At 38.1% G+C, this 21,686-nt stretch overlaps 1 protein-coding gene and 1 non-coding gene across 2 annotated transcripts; one reads left to right on the top strand and one right to left on the bottom strand.

Annotated features, from left to right (window-relative positions):
- Positions 1–5,869: 5,869 nt before the first annotated feature.
- Positions 5,870–5,975, top strand: LOC114096495 (U6 spliceosomal RNA). Its single transcript, XR_003583437.1, has one exon. It is a non-coding gene; the product is annotated as a U6 spliceosomal RNA (small nuclear RNA).
- A 2,952-nt stretch (positions 5,976–8,927) lies between these two features.
- Positions 8,928–9,710, bottom strand: Fgfbp3 (fibroblast growth factor binding protein 3). The gene has a single exon (XM_027939884.2). It carries the CDS (start codon positions 9,708–9,710, stop codon positions 8,928–8,930), a length of 783 nt encoding a protein of 260 aa, XP_027795685.2.
- Between the last annotated feature and the right edge of the window lie 11,976 nt (positions 9,711–21,686).

Below are 21,686 nucleotides of genomic sequence, written 5' to 3'. Positions count from 1 at the left end.
AAAAGTAGAGACTGAAGGTTGAAGAGTAGTGGAGAGAGAAGTCAAAGTATTTGTTTATTTTCTTGGGTTCATTCCAGTAGGCCAGGAGTTGACAGCAGTTGCATTTATGTCACTAAGACTATATATATAGTTCTTATTGACTGACTTTGTCCTACAGCTACAGCTCACTCTCCTCCCATCCCCATCTCATTCACTCTTTCTCTGCTCTGGAAATCACTCCTCCCTCACCCCTTTGAACTTAGGGATGAAAATAGCTTCCAATTATTGCTATTCTTAGAAATGTCATCATTCCTTATTAGCCCCTGTATTTGTTTCCTAGAGCTGCCCTAACAAATTATCACATCAGCATGGCTTAAACTAACACAAAATTATTCTCTCACAGTTCTGGAGGTTTGGAGTCAAATCAAGGTGCCAGCAAGGCCATGTTCATTTGGAATGAGGACCCTAGGGACAAATTTCTTCTGGCCTCTTCTAGTTTCTGGTGGTTACTGGCAATTCTTGGCTTGTATGTCCATAATTTCAGTCTCTGCCTCCTTCTTCACTTGACCTTCCTTCCTCTGCATTTCTCTCTTCTCCTCTTCTTTAAGGACACCAGTCAAAATGGATTCGAGGATCACCTTAATCTAGTATAATCTCATTTTAACTGATTATATCTACAAATACCCTGTTTCAATACAAGATCACTCTTTGAGGTTTTTGGAAGGACAGTCCCCTTACTCTACACTTTTATAAACAGTTCCTTCAATAAATTCTTCAGATATCCCTTATTGTGTTATATATTTCATACAGGGACAATGATGATATGATATATACCTAAGTATTCTTAAACACAGTATTTGGGGTTTATTTTGTTTTTTGGTTTTGGTACTGGGGATTAAACCCAGGAGTGCTTTATCATTAAGGCATACCCCCAGTTATTTTTATTTTGAACAGGGTCTTGCTAAGTTGCTGAGGGCTTTGCTAAATTTCTGAGGCTGGCCCTGAATTTCTCAGCCTCCCAAGTAACTTGGATTACAGGTGAACATCACCACACCCAGATCAACATTTGTTTTTGAATAATAGAAACTGCTAAAATCTTGCATTAGTTATGGTAAAGGGAAATCTCAGAATACAGGAGCTTAAATAAGAAATACAGTTTGTTTTCATTATTTGTGATAGTGACATTCTGTAGAGTTGGTGTGAACACTTAATTAGCAAATACTGAACCATTGCTCCTAGGGAATATACACGATTAGGTTTCTGCAAGCCTCTAGTCAAAACATTTTCATCTACCATAGGATGTATAATTTATGTATGTTTCTGCTTAAAAACACTTATTTGATTCATTAGCATTGTAACTCCTGAAAAATAGCACTATAAACAGTTTCCAAGTACCTGAAAAAAGCTTATTAACAGATGTTCAGCACACCTGAGCCTTCTCAGATTTAGGAAAGCTAGATAGCACTTCAGCACTATGTTTGGGGGCTATTTTTTTCTTTTAATTTCTTTTTAGTTGTAGATGGACACAATACCTTTATTTTATGTGGTGCTGAGGATTGAACCCAGTGCCCCACACATGGTAGGCAAGTGCTCTACCACTGAACCACAACCCCAACCCACTTGGGGGCTATTTTAAACTGCAAAAGAACTAACAAAGGGCACAAAAATGAAAAAAAAAAGTGGCATGAATAATATCATGTAAAAGAGATATATTTACAGTGTAAGAACTGAACCAAGCTGAGTGTGATGGTACATGCCTGTAATTGCAGTTGGCTCCAGAGGCTGAGGCTAGAGGATCATGAGTTCAAAGCCAGCCTCACCAACCTAGTGAGGCCCTAAGCAACTTAGCAAGACCTTATTTCAAAATAAGATATAAAAAACAGGGTGTGGATGTGGCTCAGTGGTTGAATGCTCTTGGATTCAATCACTGGTATCTAAAAAATAATATTTTTTTAAAAGAACTGAACTAAGAAGGCAGTGTGATTGCCGCAGTCTGGCTGGGCACAAATCACGAGCCACCACACAGCTTGTAGATTCAAACAGCAACTCTTTATTCCCGAACTCACACCAGCCATCTACAATCACGTTCTGGGGAAATCCACGTTCTCTGCCCAAATCCACCCCCACTGGGCTTCTGTCTCCCAAAAAATACTGTCTGAATCCCGTGAGAACTCAAGGGGAACTCAGGCAGCAGGATACGCCCTATTCCCAGCAGGAATAACCTTAAACCTTAAACCTTAAACCTGGAACCTAAACCGGAACGCCCTAAACCCGGATTATAAACCGGGAACACCCTAAACCCGGATCCGCCCTGGTCCTTGAGCAAGGTCACCTACATGCAATGTCACTGCAAAATGTCCTATTTCCACGAGTCCTTCCACTAAGCAACATGGGGTACGCTGGCAAGGAAATTGTCATACCTACTTGGCTAATGGCTCCCAGCATGTGATGTCTTGTTGGATCTCAGCTGAAAACAAGCATTTTGGGTTGTAAGGGTAAAAGAAATTGAAGTTAAAGCGTAAAAGTTAAAGGGTAAAAGACCGGGTGTTGTAAAGTTTCTAAGCTGCAAGGTCTGAGTTAAAATGTAAAGGATTAGGTATTGTTAGGTTTCTATGCTACCTGCAAAACCTGAAATTTCTGTAGCTGTTAAGACAATGCTTGGAACTACCCAGTAAATATTTCCCCTGACTATTTGGTTGTTTAATAAGGGCTCTGTGTGGTCGCACGTAGGCATTGCAGGGCCTGGACCAATCAGTTTAAATGTAACCCCCTCCTTAGGAATGACCTATCACTCCAGCCTGACCTGTTCCCGCCAATGAATGAACTAATCATGTTTAGGAGTTGTTGTTCAATTTTCCCGCGCCTCATGATGATTTGTTCTGATGTATACAAAGCCCTCTGCCCTCCCCAAAAAGTGTACTTAAGCAGTGCTCAGCCCCTGCTCGGGGCTCTGGGCTGCTTTCCCTTCTTGAGTGGGCACGGAGCCCCAGAATGCTGGTTCAATAAATCCCCTTTTGCCAATTGCATGAGTGGTCACTTGGTGGTCTCTTTCTCCGACGTTTCGCAGGACCCTTACAGGTTACTAAAATTTTTCACCATTCTGTGCATGCCCATGTCCACAAATGATTGCAAAATCATGGTAATGATTTTGAAGTTACAAATGAATTGTTAAGATTGCTAACTAACTGAACTTTATATGCTTACAAAGGTTTTTTTAAGTACAAAAGAGGGAGGCAAGTGGTAATGGAAATAGAAGTTGAAATGAGATGATTGCTGACTTTGAAGATGGAAGAAGACTGTGGTCTAAGACTCTAAAAGCTGGAAAGGGGGCAAGGAAATTGATTCTCCCTTCGAGCTTCCATTGTGTATTTTATTTGAGGTTGATCTGATTGCCTTTTGCTTCCAGCATGACCTTTTCAAGGTTCCTTATTTTTGCCTTGAACTTTGTGTTGAATACCAAGATGGGAGGTTTACCACTAGAATTTTCTTTCAGTCAGCAGAATGTGGAAAATTAAGACACATCTTTCAGGTAATAAAATGCTCAGGCAATGAGATGTGGTGGAAAGTTAGCATTTTATAAGCCTAATAATATTCCCATACAGATTTGCTTTCTGGGTTAGAAATGTATGGCAGACAGTCAGCATGTCAAGCACATTGTGACATTTCCCATGTCTGCTAAATGAATTTACAGTCAAATTGGATTAGTTTCATAGAGGAGATGCCTTACCAGTTAAGTAAAATTGAAAGAAAAAAAAATCAATGGAAACAATATCCATAAGAAAGGGAAATGTGCTTATGTATAATAGCAAAGAACTGATTCTTTGTGGCAAAAGGCGGGGTCAGAGAAGTTGTTATTGTTATGGGTTGAATTGTGTCCCCTGAAAATTTAATTAGAGTCTTAATCCCCAGTATCTCAGGATGTGACCCTATTTGGAAATAGGGTTGTAGCAGATGTGATTATTTAATATGAGGTCATTCTGGAGTAGGATGGACCTTTAATCCAACAGGACTTGGGTCTTTATTTAAAAAAAAGTGGGGGGGGAGTTACTGCTCTACTCAGGAGGCTAGAGAATCATTTGGACCCAGGAGTCTGGACCAGCCTGAGCAACATTGTGAGACCCCATGTCTTAACTTAAAAGGGGGGAGGGGAATTTGAAGACAGACACAGGGAAAATGTCACAGATAGAAGCCAAACAACGCCAAATAGATTTATCACAGCTGTCAGAAGAAATTAACCCTTGCAGGCACCTTGATCTCAAACTTGTAGTTTTCAGAATCATGAGACAAAAAATTTATGTGGTTTAAGCCACCCAGTTTGTGATTGTTTCAGCAACCCTAGAAACTAATATAATTATAATTTAAGGAAGTATAAGAATAGAATCAAACCTTGTGGAAGTGCACAGGCAATTTTGATTTTGTGATTATTTCTTAATATTATGTACAAATGAAAACAATAAGAACCAACTGCTGCAAACTACATTATCATGTGAAAAATTAATTATGACTTCATTTATGCAAAAAGAATATAAACCAATATATTTAAAAACATAAATACATTTATACAATTAAATAGAACACAGGATGAAGATTTGAATAGCTCCTAAGAACCTCAGCCATAGACCACAGAGAAGTGATCTGAATATCTATTATATACAAAGGTTTTATTAAAAAAAAAAACCTTATACCAGGTTGCAATAGTTATTGGTGACTTCTGTGGAGTGGAGGCTGTATGGGGACCAAAGAAGATATGGAAGGATTTTTATATTTTACTCTTTATACTTGTGTATTTAAAAAAAAATGTTTAATGAAAATGTTTTCGTGGGAGTTTCAGTTGTACAATGTTATGGATGGGGACAATATAGCAATATCTTTCAAAAACCTAAGAGCATATATCCTTTAATCCATGAATTCAATGTATGCATCTTGCAGATAAACTAGCATATGTGCACAATAAAATAATTCCTGAACAGCCTTCCCAGATAATCAAACCTACATTTATCTTTCATTTTCCTAATCTCTTACATGTAGAAACCTAATTTCTGTTTTTGTTGTTTTCTAATGGTTTTATGGTATAATCTTAAATTCAAACTTATAGAAGGTAGGTACTATACTATATCAGGATATGCCTGCCTCCCTTCCTTGATACTAAACACTACTCATTTTGTGTATATGTGTGTATGTGTATTGTGGTTCTGGGGATTGAACACAGAACTTCATGCATGCTAAGCACACACTCTACCACTGAGCTACATCCTTAACCCCTTTATTTATCATCTAATTAATTGATTTTTAGACTTACCATTCTCTAAGAAAAGAAGAATTAATATTGGTTGGGTACTGGGCAATAATTAATTTAAAACAGTTTATTCTTCATGATAATGCTGCAAGTTAACTACTATTCTCATTTAACAAGAGAATAAAGTAAAACAGACAGATTAACAACTTTCTTAAAGTAACCTAGAGTAAGTGGCAGGCAGAACTAGTATTCAAACCAGTTCTGTCTGACTCCAGTACTGATGTTTGCCCACCTCACAAGAGCTGCCTCCCAAGGCCAGCACTAGAAGGAGGGAAGTAAGCTAAGGCTCTAGCCTTGGGTGCAAAATGCTAAGGGGAAAAAAACCCACAAAACACAGTAATAAAGATAAATGCAATATTAATATAACATTTAAAAAAATCAAAATCAATGCAAAACAATCCATATTGAACAAAATATTGAATTTTCAAATAAAGATAGGATCATTATTACCAGTTTTCCTTTTACCTTAGGCTCTAATGTAGTTTCCCAAGACACTCATCTTTAATTAAAATCATAAGATGAGTCATTAGATAAAATGTTTTGGTCGGCTGAATATGTTGGTGGTGTATAGGGCAAACCAAAAGAATGAAACTTGTGCTCGCTTCAGCAACACATATACTAAAATTGGACTGACACAGAGAAGATTAGCATGGCCCCTGCGCAAGGATGACATGCAAATCGTGAAGCATTCCATATTTTTGAGATAGACATCATTACCCTAGGTACATGTATGACTGCACATATGGTGTGATGCTACATTGTGTACAACCACTGAAATGAAAAGTTTTGCTGCAATTGTGTAAAATGAGTCAAAATGCATTCTGCTGTCATATATACCTAATTAAAATAAATTGCTTAATTAAAAAAAAGAGTGAACTTAAGGAAACTTGAAGGTTGAAAAGACTTTGCCTAATCAAGATAAGTTCAGGCTAGGAATGAAGCTCAGTAGTGGAGAGCTTGCCTAGCATGTGTGAGGACTGTGTTTGATGCCCAATACCACCAAAAAGAAAAAAGAAAAAAAAAAAAGGTGTTCAGAAAGGCAAACTAGAGTTGGAATACATAAATGTAATTCCAGTTCCCCCTGCGCTAAGTAACTTGGAAAATAGAACCAAAACAAAGTGATCCAATGTCTGTAATAAGTTCTCTACCTCCCACAGACCATGCTGCAGTCCCTTGCTACTTAGGATCCTGATGTTTTTTCCCTGTACTGACAGTCTCCCTTTATTTCTAATGGCACCTGTAGTGGAAAATACCCACATTCCTCATGTTCATCTCCTTGTTATTTTAGAGATTTTGATCCTGAGGTCTCCCAACTGCAGGATCGTCCTTCTAGTCTATTCTTCCAAATGTTTTTAGGTGCTCCAGATGTGGAAGCCTTCTGTATTTCCCTGGCCATTCATCTGCCTTCCTCTGAATGTCCATGATCTTCTTGGGCTATAGCATGAAGGAATATGATATTCCCATGTTGTTATCTCTATGCAAAACTATGTGTAGGATTCTAGAATGATAACAGTGTACTTCAGGAACCTCAGATTTAACCCAATCCAATCCCCTAAATATATAGTCTTGAAGACTCTAGGACTTAGCCATGGTCATTCAGGAAGCTGATGGTAAGATCTGTCAATTTTCCTCCCACTGCAAGCATCTGGCTCCTGTCAGTCCTTCTTTGTTCCCATGACAGTCATAGCACATCTCTTCTTAAAGAGCAAAGGAGCACAGGGAGTAGCATCTGTGTTCTTGGGCATACAGAGTTTTCTTAGAGAAAAGGTCATCAGACTGTCAAAGGGTACAGAGGAATTAGCTAGGAGAGGTACATCCCAATTCTAGCCATGGTTCTAGGCAATGCAGCTTCACTTTCAATACCCATTTCTGAGGACACTTGCTTTGTGCTAAGTTTTTTAGAGAAAGTGTATGTTGGTCCATATTTTTGGGGAGTAGTCTCCAGGTCCCCAAGTTTCCCTTTTTTGGCCATAATGAATTTTATATAAAGGTCAATGTTAAGAGTGTGAACTCATAAGCTTGGCCTGAAAGTATGTTGAATCTGAATGTTTTAAAAAATGTGTGAATACAAGAATATACAGAATAAGTATAAAATATTTTACATTTCCTGGAGGCAGGTCAGAGAGGGAAAACATCAGGATGCAATTGTTGCATTTATTACTATTTTAAAAGGGGAGGGGTGAAAAGAACAGGTCAGCAAAAGGTAAAAACTTCATATTGAGGGGTGATTTAAATGTCCAGTGACCTCAGGCTGGTAATATAAATTAATAAAGTTGATTCATAAGATGAAGGAACAATGGAGAACTCTAGAAAATATATCTGAAAAGAGCCAATTGTCAATCAATAGTTTCCCTGTGAGAAGGTAAATCCAGTGTTGCCAGATCATTTTTCTTTCTTTTTTTTTTTTTTTTAAAGAGAGAGAGAGAATTTCAACATTTTATTTTTTAGTTTTCGGCGGACACAACATCTTTGTTTGTATGTAGTGCTGAGGATTGAACCGCTTGAGCCACATCCCCAGCCCCCAGATCATTTTTCAAGACAACCAGAAATCTAGATTTTAATATGAAATTATCTAATTTTTAAATGTTGACAACTAATCCAAATAGGAAGAAAGAGGGAAGGAGGGAAAATGAGAAGTAATCTTAAACACGATCGATTCGAGATGTGTTTGAGAACTTAATTCAAGGTGTGCTTGGAAATAGTCAAATGTAGCAGAATTTCCATTGCCTTGCTGGTTCTTTAAATCTAATCAGACAGTTTTTATTGTGCACCTAAAAAGTGCAAAGTCAATCATTATATCATATTAAAACTGAAATACATTAGCAGTTAATTACATGAAAGAGAGAATGGTCAAAATGAGATATTCACATTTTAACTGTTTTTAAAAGGATGATCAAAATAAAGAGACTTATTTGTTTTCCTTAAAAAGACCTTCTAGAGCCTTCAACTTCTACATTTCTGAATTTTGAAGGTTAATGGGAAAGTTTCAGAACATTAGTTTAAAAGGTAATCATCCTGAAAATCTTTTCGTGGAGACAGTTTTGACCTGTCTCCATAGAAATGGTCTGTGATGCTAAGCTACACCAAAGGTCGTGACAATTCAGAAAAGGAAAAAAAAAAATTGTCATCTCATCAGCTATTAGATAAGAAGACAATGAACAATTCTGCCTGGTGTACATTATCTATTGGTCATGGTTACATTTTTTCATAAATTGTTAAGGTACATTGTACCCTGCTTCTCATCATGAGGAAGTCTCATCACTTTAATCACTAATCTGCCTCTTATTCCCAGCCTATCTCTGTACCTCTCCCCAGCCTACAGTTTTTGCATATTTAAATGTACACCTATTTCTGTTTCCACTATTTCTTCTGCTTTTAATCAAAATCGAGACACTTCAAAATTGTTTAATTTTTCTAAAGTAAAAACAAAACAACAACAAAAAACCTTTCTGCTGCTTCAGAGATTCTCCATACCCCCCTACACTCTCACCCCAAGCTCCCAGCCCTCCCCTGCCCCATTGCAGAATCCGGACTCCTTCACACTCTATCCTGGTACCCCTTGGTCTAAGATGCTCTTGGCTTCCCTGCCCCAACCGCGCTGACGTGCTCTTCCCTCACACCTGTCCCCACGTCCCTCCCCAGACCCGCAGCCTCAGCCGTTCCAGAAATTCACAAAGAAGTTGCAGAGGGAGTGCCACTTCTCAGCGCAATAGGTCTCCGTGAGCTGTGCGTTCTCCTCCAGCCCTTCGGAGCCGGTCCCGGTCCCCTTGGGTCGCTCCTCCAAGGGGCCCGAGGTCCCCTTCCTCTTGCCTGCTCTGGTCTTCCTCTCGAAGGGCTTTTCCTTGGGCAGCGAGTTCGCGGGAGGTGGAGCCGCCGCCGCAGGGTCGGGCGCAGGCTGCCGGGGCAGCCCCCGGCTCCTGACCCTTAGCCTGGGTTCCCGGGGGAAGCCAGCGGCGGTGGGGCGGGCGGGGAGGTACGCGCCGGGCACCAGGCGCAGCTCGGCGCCGTGGCCCTTCTTGCCAGCGCACAAGCGGGGCTGGAGAGGCGCAGGGTCGTGGCAGGGCCGCCGTTTCTTACGTAGCCCGCCCAGCACCTGCTTCCAGTAGTGGGAGCCGCGAGCCCCGTAGGCGGCGCAGCGCTCTGGCTTTCCTCGGTAGGCACACTGGTGGCGCGCCCCGTCCGGGCCCAGGCAGTGCAGCGCCAATTCGCTGCCGGCGGTGGCCCCTGGGGTAGGCAGCAGGAGCTGCCAGCTGCACACGTGCTGCTCCGGGCTCATGAAACGACCAGAAGAGCCACCCATAGAGCCAGAGGACGTTTTCACCACGCTGCCAGCTGCCCCCTTGTCCCTCCGGGCAGCAGCGTGGAGGCAACCGCCCAGCAGCAGCAGCAGCAGCAGCAGCAGCGAGAGAGACGGTTGTAGTCTCGGAGGACTCATGGCCCGCGGTGTCCGCACTGTACTCTTCTGGGACCCCTGAGTACTTCAGTGGAGGCGAGGCGAGGCGAGGAGCATCCCCGGATCTGCGGATGGAGGCAGAAACCACTACCGACTGAGCCCTGTGCAGCCCTATGCCCAGGCACATGCACCTGTGAACTTCCCTCCCCAGACTTCCTAGAAATTGGTTCCCCTAGTTGCAAGGGGCCCCCTCTGAAAAGCTTTCCTGGGAAGAAACAGCTTACTGTTTGAAACTATTTATACATTGAGATTTTTCTTCCCCATACAAACATAGCAAAATGATTACTGATAATTTCCTCCTTTACCCCTCCGTTTTCCACCCTTCAATAAATTATCAACAAAATGATTTCAGATTAGTTCTCTGAAACCTGCACTTTACTGCACTTTCAACTTACCGAGTTCTGGGAGAGGTGGCAGAGCCTTAGGATGGAGGGAATGACTGCGTAGTCTGTTTTAGCCTGTTCCCTATGAATGAACATGTTATCAATGGAACAGAAGAGGCCTCCCCTGCTATGCCCCTCCCAACCAGACTTCTCTCACACTGGATTTTCCAACACACACACACACACACACACACACACACACACACACACAGTATGACAGAAGCGGCCCTGTGATGTGAAATACATATCTTGCATTTTGCTTCCACTTTAAAAAATAATCATGCAAGGTTTTTTTTTTTCCTAAAGAAATTCATCATTTATAATAGTGTATTGGAACCTAAGTGCATGAAAGCATCCACCTTGTTAACAAATGCAAGGGTGGAATCTTTTGGAATATCTTACTTGGATGTCTCACTATTTTATCATCAAGCTAATGCAGGTGGTGGTTAAAAAAAAAACTTGCAAATTTTAACAAATTTTTTTCTTTTCTTTATTTAATCATCCAAAAAAACAAAAGTTAAACTGAAAGATGTTTTAAGCTTTAAATAAAATAAATTGGAAGTCAATATTCTAAACCAACCAGTATTTACACCATTACACTATTTTCCTACCATTCTGAGTCCTATATTTTTACCTATCATTTTACTGTTTCTTATAACAATTAACAAATATTACTATTAATAAAATTATAATATAGTTTATTAACATACTATGGTGTCTATCTGTTTAACCAGCGGTGAGCATTTTCACTTTTGATTATTTTTAGATGTTATGAATCAGTTATAAATGTCTTTCAAAAAGTGAAGGGTTTTGGGCTGCAGTTGTGGCTCAGTGGTAGAGTGGTTGCATAGCATGCCCGAGGCACTGGGTTCGAATCTCAGCACCACATAAATGTAAAATAAAGATATTGTGTCCACCTAAAACTTAAAAAATAAGTATTAATTTTTTTTTAAATAAAGGGTTTTATTTTTTAAATATTTATTTTTTGGTTGTAGTTGGACACAATACGTTTATTTTACTTATTTATATGTGGTGATGAGGATCCAACCCAGAGCCTCACACATGCAAGGTGAGCGCTCTACTGCTGAGTCACAACCTCAGCCCACAAAAAGTAAAGGGTTTTAAAGAAATTATTTGTGTTATAGTTGAAAGGTAATATCAAATCAAAGGGTTTAACATTTAAGAATTAATGTGTTCTTAGAACAGACACTTCTCAGAAGATGATATACAATCAACAAATATATGAAAAAATGTTCAGCATCTCAAGCAATTAGAGAAATGCAAATCAAAACTACTCTAAGATTTCATCTCGCTCCAATCAGAATGGCAGCTATTAAGAATACAAACAACAATAAGTGTTGGTGAGGATGTGGGGGGAAAGGTACACTCATACACTGCTAGTGGGACTGCAAATTGGTGCTGTCAATATGGAAAGCAGTATGGAGATTCCTTGGAAAACTAGGAATGGAACCATATTTTGATCCAGCTATCCCACTCCTAGGTCTATACCCAAAGGACTTAAAAATAGCATACTACAGGGACACAGCCACATTAATGTTTATTGCAGCACAATTCACAATAGCTAAACTGTGGAACCAACCTAAATGTCCTTCAATAGATGAATGGATAAAGAAAATGTGGCCCATATACACAATGGAATATTACTCAGCAATAAAAGAAAATAAAATCATGGCATTTGCAAGGTAAATAAATGGAGTTGGAGAATATAATGCTAAGTTAAGTTAGCCAATCCCAAAAAAAAAAAAATGCCAAATATTTTCTTTGATATAAGGAGATAGATTCATAGTGGGGTTGGGATGGGGAGCATGGGAAGATTAGATGAACTCTAGATAGGGCAAAGGGGTGGGAGGGAAAAGGAGGGGACATGGGGGTAGAAAAGAGGGTGGAATGCAATGGACATCAGTACCCTAAGTACATGTATGAAGACATGAATGGTGTGAATATACTTTGTATACAACCAGAGATATGAAAAATTGTGCTCTATAGGTGTAATATGAATTGTAATGCATTCTGTGGTCATATGTAACAAGTTAGAATTAAAAAATTAAAAAATAATAATTAATATGTTCTTAGGGCCTGGTAAGGTGGTGCACACCTGCACTCCCATTGACTGGTGCTGAGGCAGGAGAATGTCAAGTTTAAGGCCAGCCTAAGGGCTGGGGAGTGGCTCAGTGGCAAAATGCCTCTGGGTTCAATTCGCAGTACCAAAATAAATAAATAAGTAATTTAAAAAATCCTCAAAGCTGTTTATTTGTTTATTTATTTATTTATTTTGGTACTAGGGATTGAAACTAGGGGCATTTAACCACCAAACCACATCCCTACATCCACAGCCCTTTTTATTTCATTCATTTTTTTTCTTTTAATTTTAAGACAGGATCTTGCTAACTTGCTGAGGTTGGCTTTGAACTTGCAATCTTCCTGCTTTAGTCTCACAAACTGCTGTGATTACAGGTGTGTACCACCACTCCCGGCTAAACAAAGCAATTGTTTTAAATGTCAATGTATTCCATCTATTTTAAAACATTTTCTCAGTAATAAATATGATGTTTAAAATTTAAAGAGTTTTTATTAGAGACTGGGAATGTAGCTCAGTAGGAGAGCACTTGCCTAGAACACACAAGATTCTGGGTTTGATTGTTCCCTAGAACCACAATTAAAAAAAGTTTGTGCCTCTAATTGTTTTACACACTTTTTCCTAAAATAGTATTTTTTAAAATTACTGAACTGTCATTGGTATTGTATTTGAACAATTGTAATCCAATTATTACTATAAAAACCGAAATATTTTAGCATTGGAATAATGTATTTAAATATATAGTGCTATATACTAAATATATACTGATGTATAGTGACCTAAGGATAGTGAGTTGGTAAAAATCAAATGACTTGCTCAGGGTTGTATATCATTGGGTGATATTGTCATAAGACATCTGTCTTTCAGTGGTCAATGATCTTTACATTATGGCTTTGTATTTTATTACTACTAATTTCAAAGTTAGTTGGGTCTTAATTACACCAGCTCAGTTTATAATGAAAACCAATTTTTTTTACCTATAAAATCAAGAAATGGTAACAAGAAGCTGGGATTGTGGCTCAGTGGTAGAAGGCTTGCCTAGCATGTGTGAGGCACTGGGTTTGATTCTCAGCACCACATATAAATAAATTAATAAACAAAATAAAGGTCTATTGACAAAAGAAATGGCAACAAATATTTCATAATTAGCAGTAAATTATTAATACTTTTCACAAGTGGAAACAAATCCTTTCTTTTGCAGAAAAGCATATTTGTAGGGGTAGAGCACTGAAGAGTATATATATATATATTTTTTCCTGTAGCTTTGTCATTGTCACCTACAAAACATACTTGGAATTGTTTTTCAGCTAGAGAGTGACATCTTGTGGCATTGTGCACTAATTACAATGAAAAAGTGTATCTCAAAACATAATTACTGAGATTACAGAGACCCTGCTTTGTTGTCAGAAACATTTTTCCTGGGGGAAAAACTGAGAGCACACAGATATGCCTACCTCACGTCAGAAAAGGAAAACTAATTTTCAAAAGTTATGGTAAAAAAACAAAATTTACCATTTTGACCATTTTTAACTGCACAGTTTAGTGATATCCACACTGGGTTTTATCTGTTTTCAGTACTAAGGATTGAACCCAGGGGCGCTTTACCAATAAGCCACCTCCCCAGCCCTTTTTATTTTTTATTTTGAGACAATGTGTCACGAAAGTTCTGAAGGTTCCTGCCTCAGCCTCTCCAGTGGCTGAGATTACATGTGAGTGCCACCACACCTGGCAACATCCACACTGTTGTGCTATCATCATCAACATTCATCTCCAGAGCCTTTTTCATTTTCCAAAATTGAAATCTGTATCCATTAAACAATGACTCTCTATCCCTTTCTATCTCCACCTGCTGGAAGCCATCATTGTACTTCCTGTCTCTATGAATTTGACCACTTTGGGTATTCTATAAAAAGTAAAATCATATAATATTTGTCTTTCTGTGGCTGGCTTGTTTCTCCAGGATGATATTCTTCAGGTTAATTTATATTGTGACTCGTTTCTGAATTTCTTTCCTTTTTAAGATTGAGTCACATTCTATTGTATTTATATATCACATCTTCTTTATTCTTCATCCACTGGTGGACACTTGTATTGCTTCTACATTTTGTATATTATGTATAATGCTTTAATGGACATTGGGGAAGAAATATCTGTTCCAGTTCTTGCTTTCAATTATTTTGAGTATATACTCGAAAGGAATAGAGTTACTAGGATACATGATAATTCTATTTTTAACTTTTTGAAGAATTGCTCTACTATCTTTCTATAGTGGCTGTTCCATATTACATGCAAACCGACAGTGCAGAAGAGTTCCAATTTCTCCATATCCTTGCCAATACTTATTCGTTATTATTTGTTCCTGTGTAATATCCACTCTCTATGTATGAAGTAGTATCTTTGTGGTGGCGATGTGCATTTCTCTGATGACTAGTGATGTTGATCATCTTTCCATATGCTTATAGGCCAATTGTTTATCCTCTCTGAAGAAATATCTATTCAAGTCCTTTGCTCATTTTATGATTGGGTTGGTTTTTTTTGTCAGTTGTATGATTTGCAAATATTCTCTCCCATTCTGTGGATTACCTTTTCATTATGTTAATAGTGTTTTGTGATATGACAAAGTTTTTAACTTTGTATAGTCCAAGAAAGATTCCTTTTTCAAATATCATTATGTGACGTGATTAAGAAAAGATGAAATATATGTCTTAATGTTTTCATAAATCTTGTTTGCATCAACAATCCAACAGGCCTATTTGGATTCCTATCATACACTACCTGATGGTTTATAATGAGGTGAAATTTTTTAATAATTTCAGTAATTGTTTGGTCCTATGAATCCCAAAAAAGAAAAATCTTAACCATAAAAAAATAGTATTTGCAGCCCCTTGTGCTCAGATACAGCTTAGATAGCTGTAGCAGCTAACCTAACAAAATTCTATGGTAGATGGAATGTGAGTGTTCCTACCTTTCAGTTTCTTAAGACTTTGTCATTCTTCCTGAATATAAAATGAGCTTTGTATAGTTTAATAATTAAATATTGTTTCATGTATGCTAGCCTAATCTCCCAAATTATTATTTAAAAAAAATTTAGATGTTGATTGACCTTTATTTTATTCATTTATTTATATATGGTGCTGAGAATTGAAGTGCCTCACACATTCTAGACATGTGCTTTACCACTGAGCAACAACCTCAACCCCTAATCTCCCAAATTATATTGGAAGGTTTTTTTAGACAGGATTTTTAAAAATGTTTAGTTGTAGATGGACATAATACCTTTATTTTATTTATTTATGTGGTGCTGAGGATCAAACCCAGTGCCCCACTCATGTGAGGCAAGCAATTTACCACCAAGCCACAACTCCAGCCTTCAAAAGGATTATTTTAAAGAACTGTTTGAACCTAATAAAGTACTCAAGACAAAAAGTAATTGTTTGAACTCTCATACGTGGTTAGTAGGAGTATTAAATGGCACAGTCACTTTGGAATACTATTTTGACATTTTCTCATAAAGTTACATACACACTTACTCTATGATCCGGGTTTCTACTCCTAGGTATTTATTCAAAGTTAAGGAAAGACACACACAAGAATGTTCATTGCTGCGGCAGTCTGGCTGGGCACAAATCACCGAGCCGCCACAAAACACTTGTATGCTCAAACAGGAAACTTTATTGCCCGAACTCTACCAGCACTCCACACACACTCCCCGGGAACTCTCCCAGCTCTCCCCCAGGCTCCACACCTACCCTACTCTCAGACCCCGCCCCCCCAGAACAGCAGGAACCACCCTATTCCCAGAGCCGCCCTATTCCAGGAGCCAACCTATTGCCTGACAGCAGGGGTCCATATACAACTGAATACACAGCTTAACATAACCATCATCATCTCAATGGCTCCCTGGTCACCTCTCAATCACTCCCTTCTGGCAGAATGCCATGCTTCATCCCCACTGGGCTGTGGCCCTCAACACATTGCATATTACTCATAATAGCCCCAAACTGGAAACAATCCAAAGACCCATCAACAAGGGAATAAACACATTATGATACAATCTGTTTATTCCTCAGCAATGAAAAGGACAGGACTACCACAACATGCAACAATATGGATTAATCTCATAATTGTAATGTTGAGTAAATGTAGACAGACACAAAAGAGCCATATTGCATGATTCATGTATATGTTCTGGAATAAGCACAACTAATCCATGGTTGGAAAAAAAATCAGAATGGGACTGCTTCTGGGGAATGAGTGAGGGATATAAAAAACCTTTCTAGGGTTTTGGCTACATTCCATATCTTGGCAGAGGTTGGAGTTACTGTGGACCACCACCAGTGAAGCTACTTGAGTGGTCTTTTACTCGGTATTGAGCCTTGGGGGATTTGGTCTCCCCTTGGGAACAATCCGGTATTCCCTGTGTAGACCACCCAAGGCGTGAGATCTCTGCCCTTGCTCTACTAATGGGACATCTCTTGTAGTTGGGAGCAACCCATTGGGAACTAACAGCCCACCCCCTACCTTATTTGGCAAAAGAACATTCCATGGAAAACCTTTGAAGTTCCTTGTGTAAATACACCAAAAGCTGGTTCTGGGGCTCTCTCTTTCCAGTGTGGAAGCTCAACCCCCAAGGTCCTAGAGCCATCCTGCCCTCACTTTTCAAAATTACTTTCTGTGTCCTGTGTTTTTTTTTGCAGCCTTCTTTTCTTAGCTTTGTTTCGCAGCCAGCCCACTTCATGCAAAGGAAAACCAAATTTCACTGCCCGCGTAGGTCATAGGTGAGAGGTTACACTTAGGATTTGTGTATTTTAACAGGCAGCAGTGTCATGTCTGTAAACTTGGCAACCTGGGAGGATGAGGCAGGAGGATCACAAATTAGAGGCTAGCCTCAGCAATTCAGCAAGAACCTAAGCAACTTAGGGAAACCCCCACTCAAAATTAAAAATAAAAAGGGCTGGGATGCAGCTCTGTGGTAAAGCATCCCTGGATTCTATTCCCAATACCAAAATAAATAAATAAATAAATAAATAAATAAATAAATTCTGCACTTTATTGTATGTAAATTTTATCTAAAAATAACATTAAACAATTATTAAACCCAAGTTAATGATAACCATTCTGAAATGTTTAGGGGTGAAATTAGTCGATGTTTGCAACTTATTTTTGAAAAAAATATATAGATCATGTGAATAGAGGGAAATTAGTAATGGAAAATTGCATGATAAAGCAAATACAACAAAAATACTAATCACAGAGTCTAGGTAGTAGATGGGTGTGTTCACTAGATAATTTTTTCAATTTTCTGTACTTCTGAATTTTTCATAATTAATATTGAAAAACAAAAATGAACATAATAAAAACAGTGTTTCTACTATTCAGAACTAACCTAGGTTAATATCTTGTCATATTTGTGTTCCATGATTTTTTTTTTTGTAGTGCTGGGGATTGAACCCAGTATATGCAAGCACTCTACCAACTGAGCTATATCCCCAACCCTGTTTCATGATTTTTTTTTTTAAGGAAAAAAAAATGGTAGTTGCTTATATCTCCATTACCCTTGTCAAATCCTAATTCCTTCTGCACTGTATTGTCATCCAGGGATCACAGGTATGTTATCGTAAGTTGGTGAATTCTTTTTTTTTTTTTTTTTAATATTCTTTTAGTTGTAGTTGGACACAATACCTTTATTTTATTTTATTTATTTATTTTTATGTAGAGCTGAGGATGGAACCCATCGTGTTAGGCGAGCATTCTACTGCTGAGTCACATCCCAGCCCAGTTGGTGAATTCTTGTAAGAATAATTGTTTATGCATACATATAAAAAGTTAATATCAAGTATAGTCATTGTAGCTTTATTATTAATGAGAAATTGAAAAAACTAAATATCAACCAGTATGGAAATAGATAAATTGTAGATTTTCATATAGTGAAATAAATCTTGGAAACAATGTTAATTAATTTAAAACAAGTTTATAAAATGATACTCTATTGTTTACGTATATACATGTATGTCTCAAACTGATATAAAAACAAAGACAGTAAGCATATACACAAACTTCATAATAGTTATTTCTGAGAAAATAGGGAGGGGATGGAATTGGAGAAGAATGAAAAATGACTTCAATTACATTTTAATTTCTTGAAATGTATCTGAAGCAAATTTAGTAAAATATTAACATTTAAATGTCCTGCTTTTTTTTTTTTTTGGTTAGTTTTTGCACTGGGGATTGAACTCAGAGTCTTTCATATGAGTGCTCTACCACTTAACTACATCTCCAAACCTTTTTATTTTTTGACACAGGGTCTCACCCAGTTGGTGAGGCTAAGCCTCAAACTTTGGATCTTCCTGCCTCAGCCTTCCAAATGGCTGAGATTATAGGTATGTGCCACCATGCCCAGCTTGCATTGTTTTTTGTTTTGTTTTGTTTTGTTTTGGTGCTGGGTATTTAACTTAGAGGCACCTTATCCCTGAGCCACATTTTTTTGTTTTGAGACAGGGTCTCACTAAGTTGAATAGGGCTGGCTTTGGCGGCCCGAGCTGCTGGGATTACAGGTGTGCACTACCACACCCAGTTTATTCATTTCACTGGTATTAGGATCTCATTATGAGATATATAACATTTAACTTAGCCATTACTCTACTGATGGGCATTTAGATTATTTCCAGGTTTTCTAGAAAGTAAACAGTGCTACTCTTTAGAGATTTTCTGTACAAGGGTTTGTCCCTACTGCAGTTATACTTAAAATGGGGTACATGTACCCCGTGGGGTATCCAGAAATGAGTCAAGAGGTGTATGACCTAAATGTTTCTTTTCTTGTGTGTGTGGTTTTTGTTTTTGAGGTATTGGAGATGGACACCTGGGGTGCTCTACCACTGAGCTACACCCCAGCCCCTCTTGGGTGGTTTAAGACTACATCCCCATTGCCAATGGTTTGTTTAGTTATGTATGTGACCCAATTCTGCATACATTTAGAAGTTCCCTTTCAGTTTTTGGGAAAGTTCTTCTCTGCTCTTAAGAGATAATGGAAAGTCATGTCTTTCTTCCTCTTTCCTCATGTGTTCTCCTTTTGCAATATATAAGTTCAACAGTTTGGTGGGTTCAAGTTTACCTATTTTCTTCATCAGTGGTAAATGTTCGGTGCAGTAAGAAATTTTTTCCTACTCTGATGTCAAAATAGTCTTCAATATAAGTCTTCTAACAGTTTTATAGTTCTGCTTTTCATTTTTGGATCTTTAATCCATCTGAGATTTATTTTGGCATATGGTATGAAATAAGGATTTCATTTGTGCATCCATACGGAGAGCCAGTTGTCCCATGTTCTTTAATATTTTTTTTCTTTCACCAATGATTTTGAAAGCCACTTTTCTAGTGGTAAAAAAAAATAGTATTTATTTAGCACTTAGTATTTTCTAAGTGTATGATGTATTAATTCATTTAATAATTACCACAGTATCAACTCATCATTTATTATTTACAATTCTGAGACTGAAAAAAATCTGAAAACTACATTAAAAATTTCATTTGGTGGCAAAACCTGACCTGAGCTGGCATAAAGCTATTTATATAGTTTTTTATGGTGTTGGTATGGTTATTACCAAATTTGCCACAGAACTATATCTCTATTTGATTATAGAGTGTTGCCCTAGAAGGTACTGGGGTGTGGCATCATCTGAAGTATATTCATTACATTACTTTTCAAAATCAAAAGAATTTTTTTTTTTTTCTAAGCAATCCTCTTTAGGCTCACACCCAGAAGTATTGCCTTTTTTTTTTTTTTTTTTAAGATAGAGTGAGAGGGAGGGAGGGAGGGAGGGAGGGAGGGAGGGAGGGAGAGAGAGAGAGAGAGAGAGAGAGAGAGAGAGAGAGAGAATTTTAATATTTATTTTTTAGTTATCGGCAGACACAACATCTTTGTTTGTATGTGGTGCTGAGGATCGAACCAGGCCGCACTCATGCCAGGCGCTTGAGCCACATCCCCAGCCCAAAATCAAAAGAATTTGTAATTCTGGCAGGTTTTCAGATAAAGATTGTGAATCAACATTAATTGGTGCCATTTCACAGCCTAGAGAATTAATATACTTGCTCAAGGTCATATTGTTAAAAAAAAAAAAATAATAATAATAATAATAAGGACTAGGGCTGTAGTCCAATGGTAGAGTACTTGCCTAGCATGATTTTGATCCCTAGCACTACTTATACAAAATCAATGGAATTAATAATATTTGTTAGTGTTTTTCATGGCAATCATTTAGTTAAGTGTTTTATATACATTATCTCATTTAATTCCCACCACCCAACTTTGTGAGTACCATTATTTTCCTCATTTCCCAGGAAAAGGAATTGAAGCTTACTGAGATTATATAATTTCCCTGGACAACTGTTAAGTGTGGTCAAAAGGATTTAAAAATAAACACATCCAATGTCAATGTATTTGATAAAGTATCCTTACAGGGCTGGGGATGTGGCTCAAGTGGTAGCGCGCTCGCCTGTCATGCGTGCGGCCCGGGTTCGAGCCTCAGCACCACATACAAACAAAGATGTTGTGTCTGCCAATAACTAACTAAATAAATAAATATTAAAAAAAAAAAGTATCCTTACAAATCTGATATACCTTTCCTCTCCTGAGAGTGCCATCTAGACTATATATTTAATTATCATTTTGACACTAAAGAATAAGATTTTTAAAATGTAAATTAGATCATTTTAATCTCTTGCATAAGGGCTGGGGATGTGGCTCAAGTGGTAGCGCGCTTGCCTGGCATGCGTGTGCCCGGGTTCTATCCTCAGCACCACATACAAAAGATGTTGTGTCCGCCGAAAACTAAAAAATAAATATTAAAATTCTCTCTCTTCTGTCTCTCTAAAAAAAAAAAAAAAAATCTCTTGCTTAAAATCTTCCTTTCTACTACCTTTCTACTACCTTTAGCATAAAATCCAAATTCCTTATCATAGGCGCTTTCTTCCTCTCCCATCTCATCTTCCAATAGAACAGACTTCTCAAGCTTTTGTTGTAGGTGGATCCCCTATCCAGAAAGTTCTTCAGATCTTCACACAGCTAAATATCTCTTGTCATTTAGGCCTCAACTTGAGTTCCTCCTTAGTTTTTTCCCTCATTACTTAAGTAGGCCTATGTTGTCCTTTTTATTTCAGCATCCTTTTACATAGCACCTAAACATATTTTTGTGTTTATCTGTTTACTTTCTTTTTCCTCCCATTAGAATTGTAGTTCAACCAGAGTGGGCACCTTCTCTCTCTTTTTTTTTTAGTTGTTGATAGACCTTTATTCATTTTTATGTGGTGCTGAGAATCGAACCCAGTGCCTCACACACAGGCAAGTGCGCTACCACTGAGCCACAGCCCCAGTCCACCTTCTCTGTTTTAAGCTCATGTGAGGCCCCACTTTCTTAAATAGTAGATGCTTAATTCTGGCTGATTAAAATGAATGTTGTACACAATGAGTTTATAGTCCTACTT

This window comes from Marmota flaviventris, chromosome 4 (genome assembly GCF_047511675.1).
Source record: "Marmota flaviventris isolate mMarFla1 chromosome 4, mMarFla1.hap1, whole genome shotgun sequence".
NCBI classification, from domain to species: Eukaryota; Metazoa; Chordata; class Mammalia; order Rodentia; family Sciuridae; genus Marmota; species Marmota flaviventris.
This window is presented reverse-complemented; position numbering and strand designations above follow the sequence as displayed.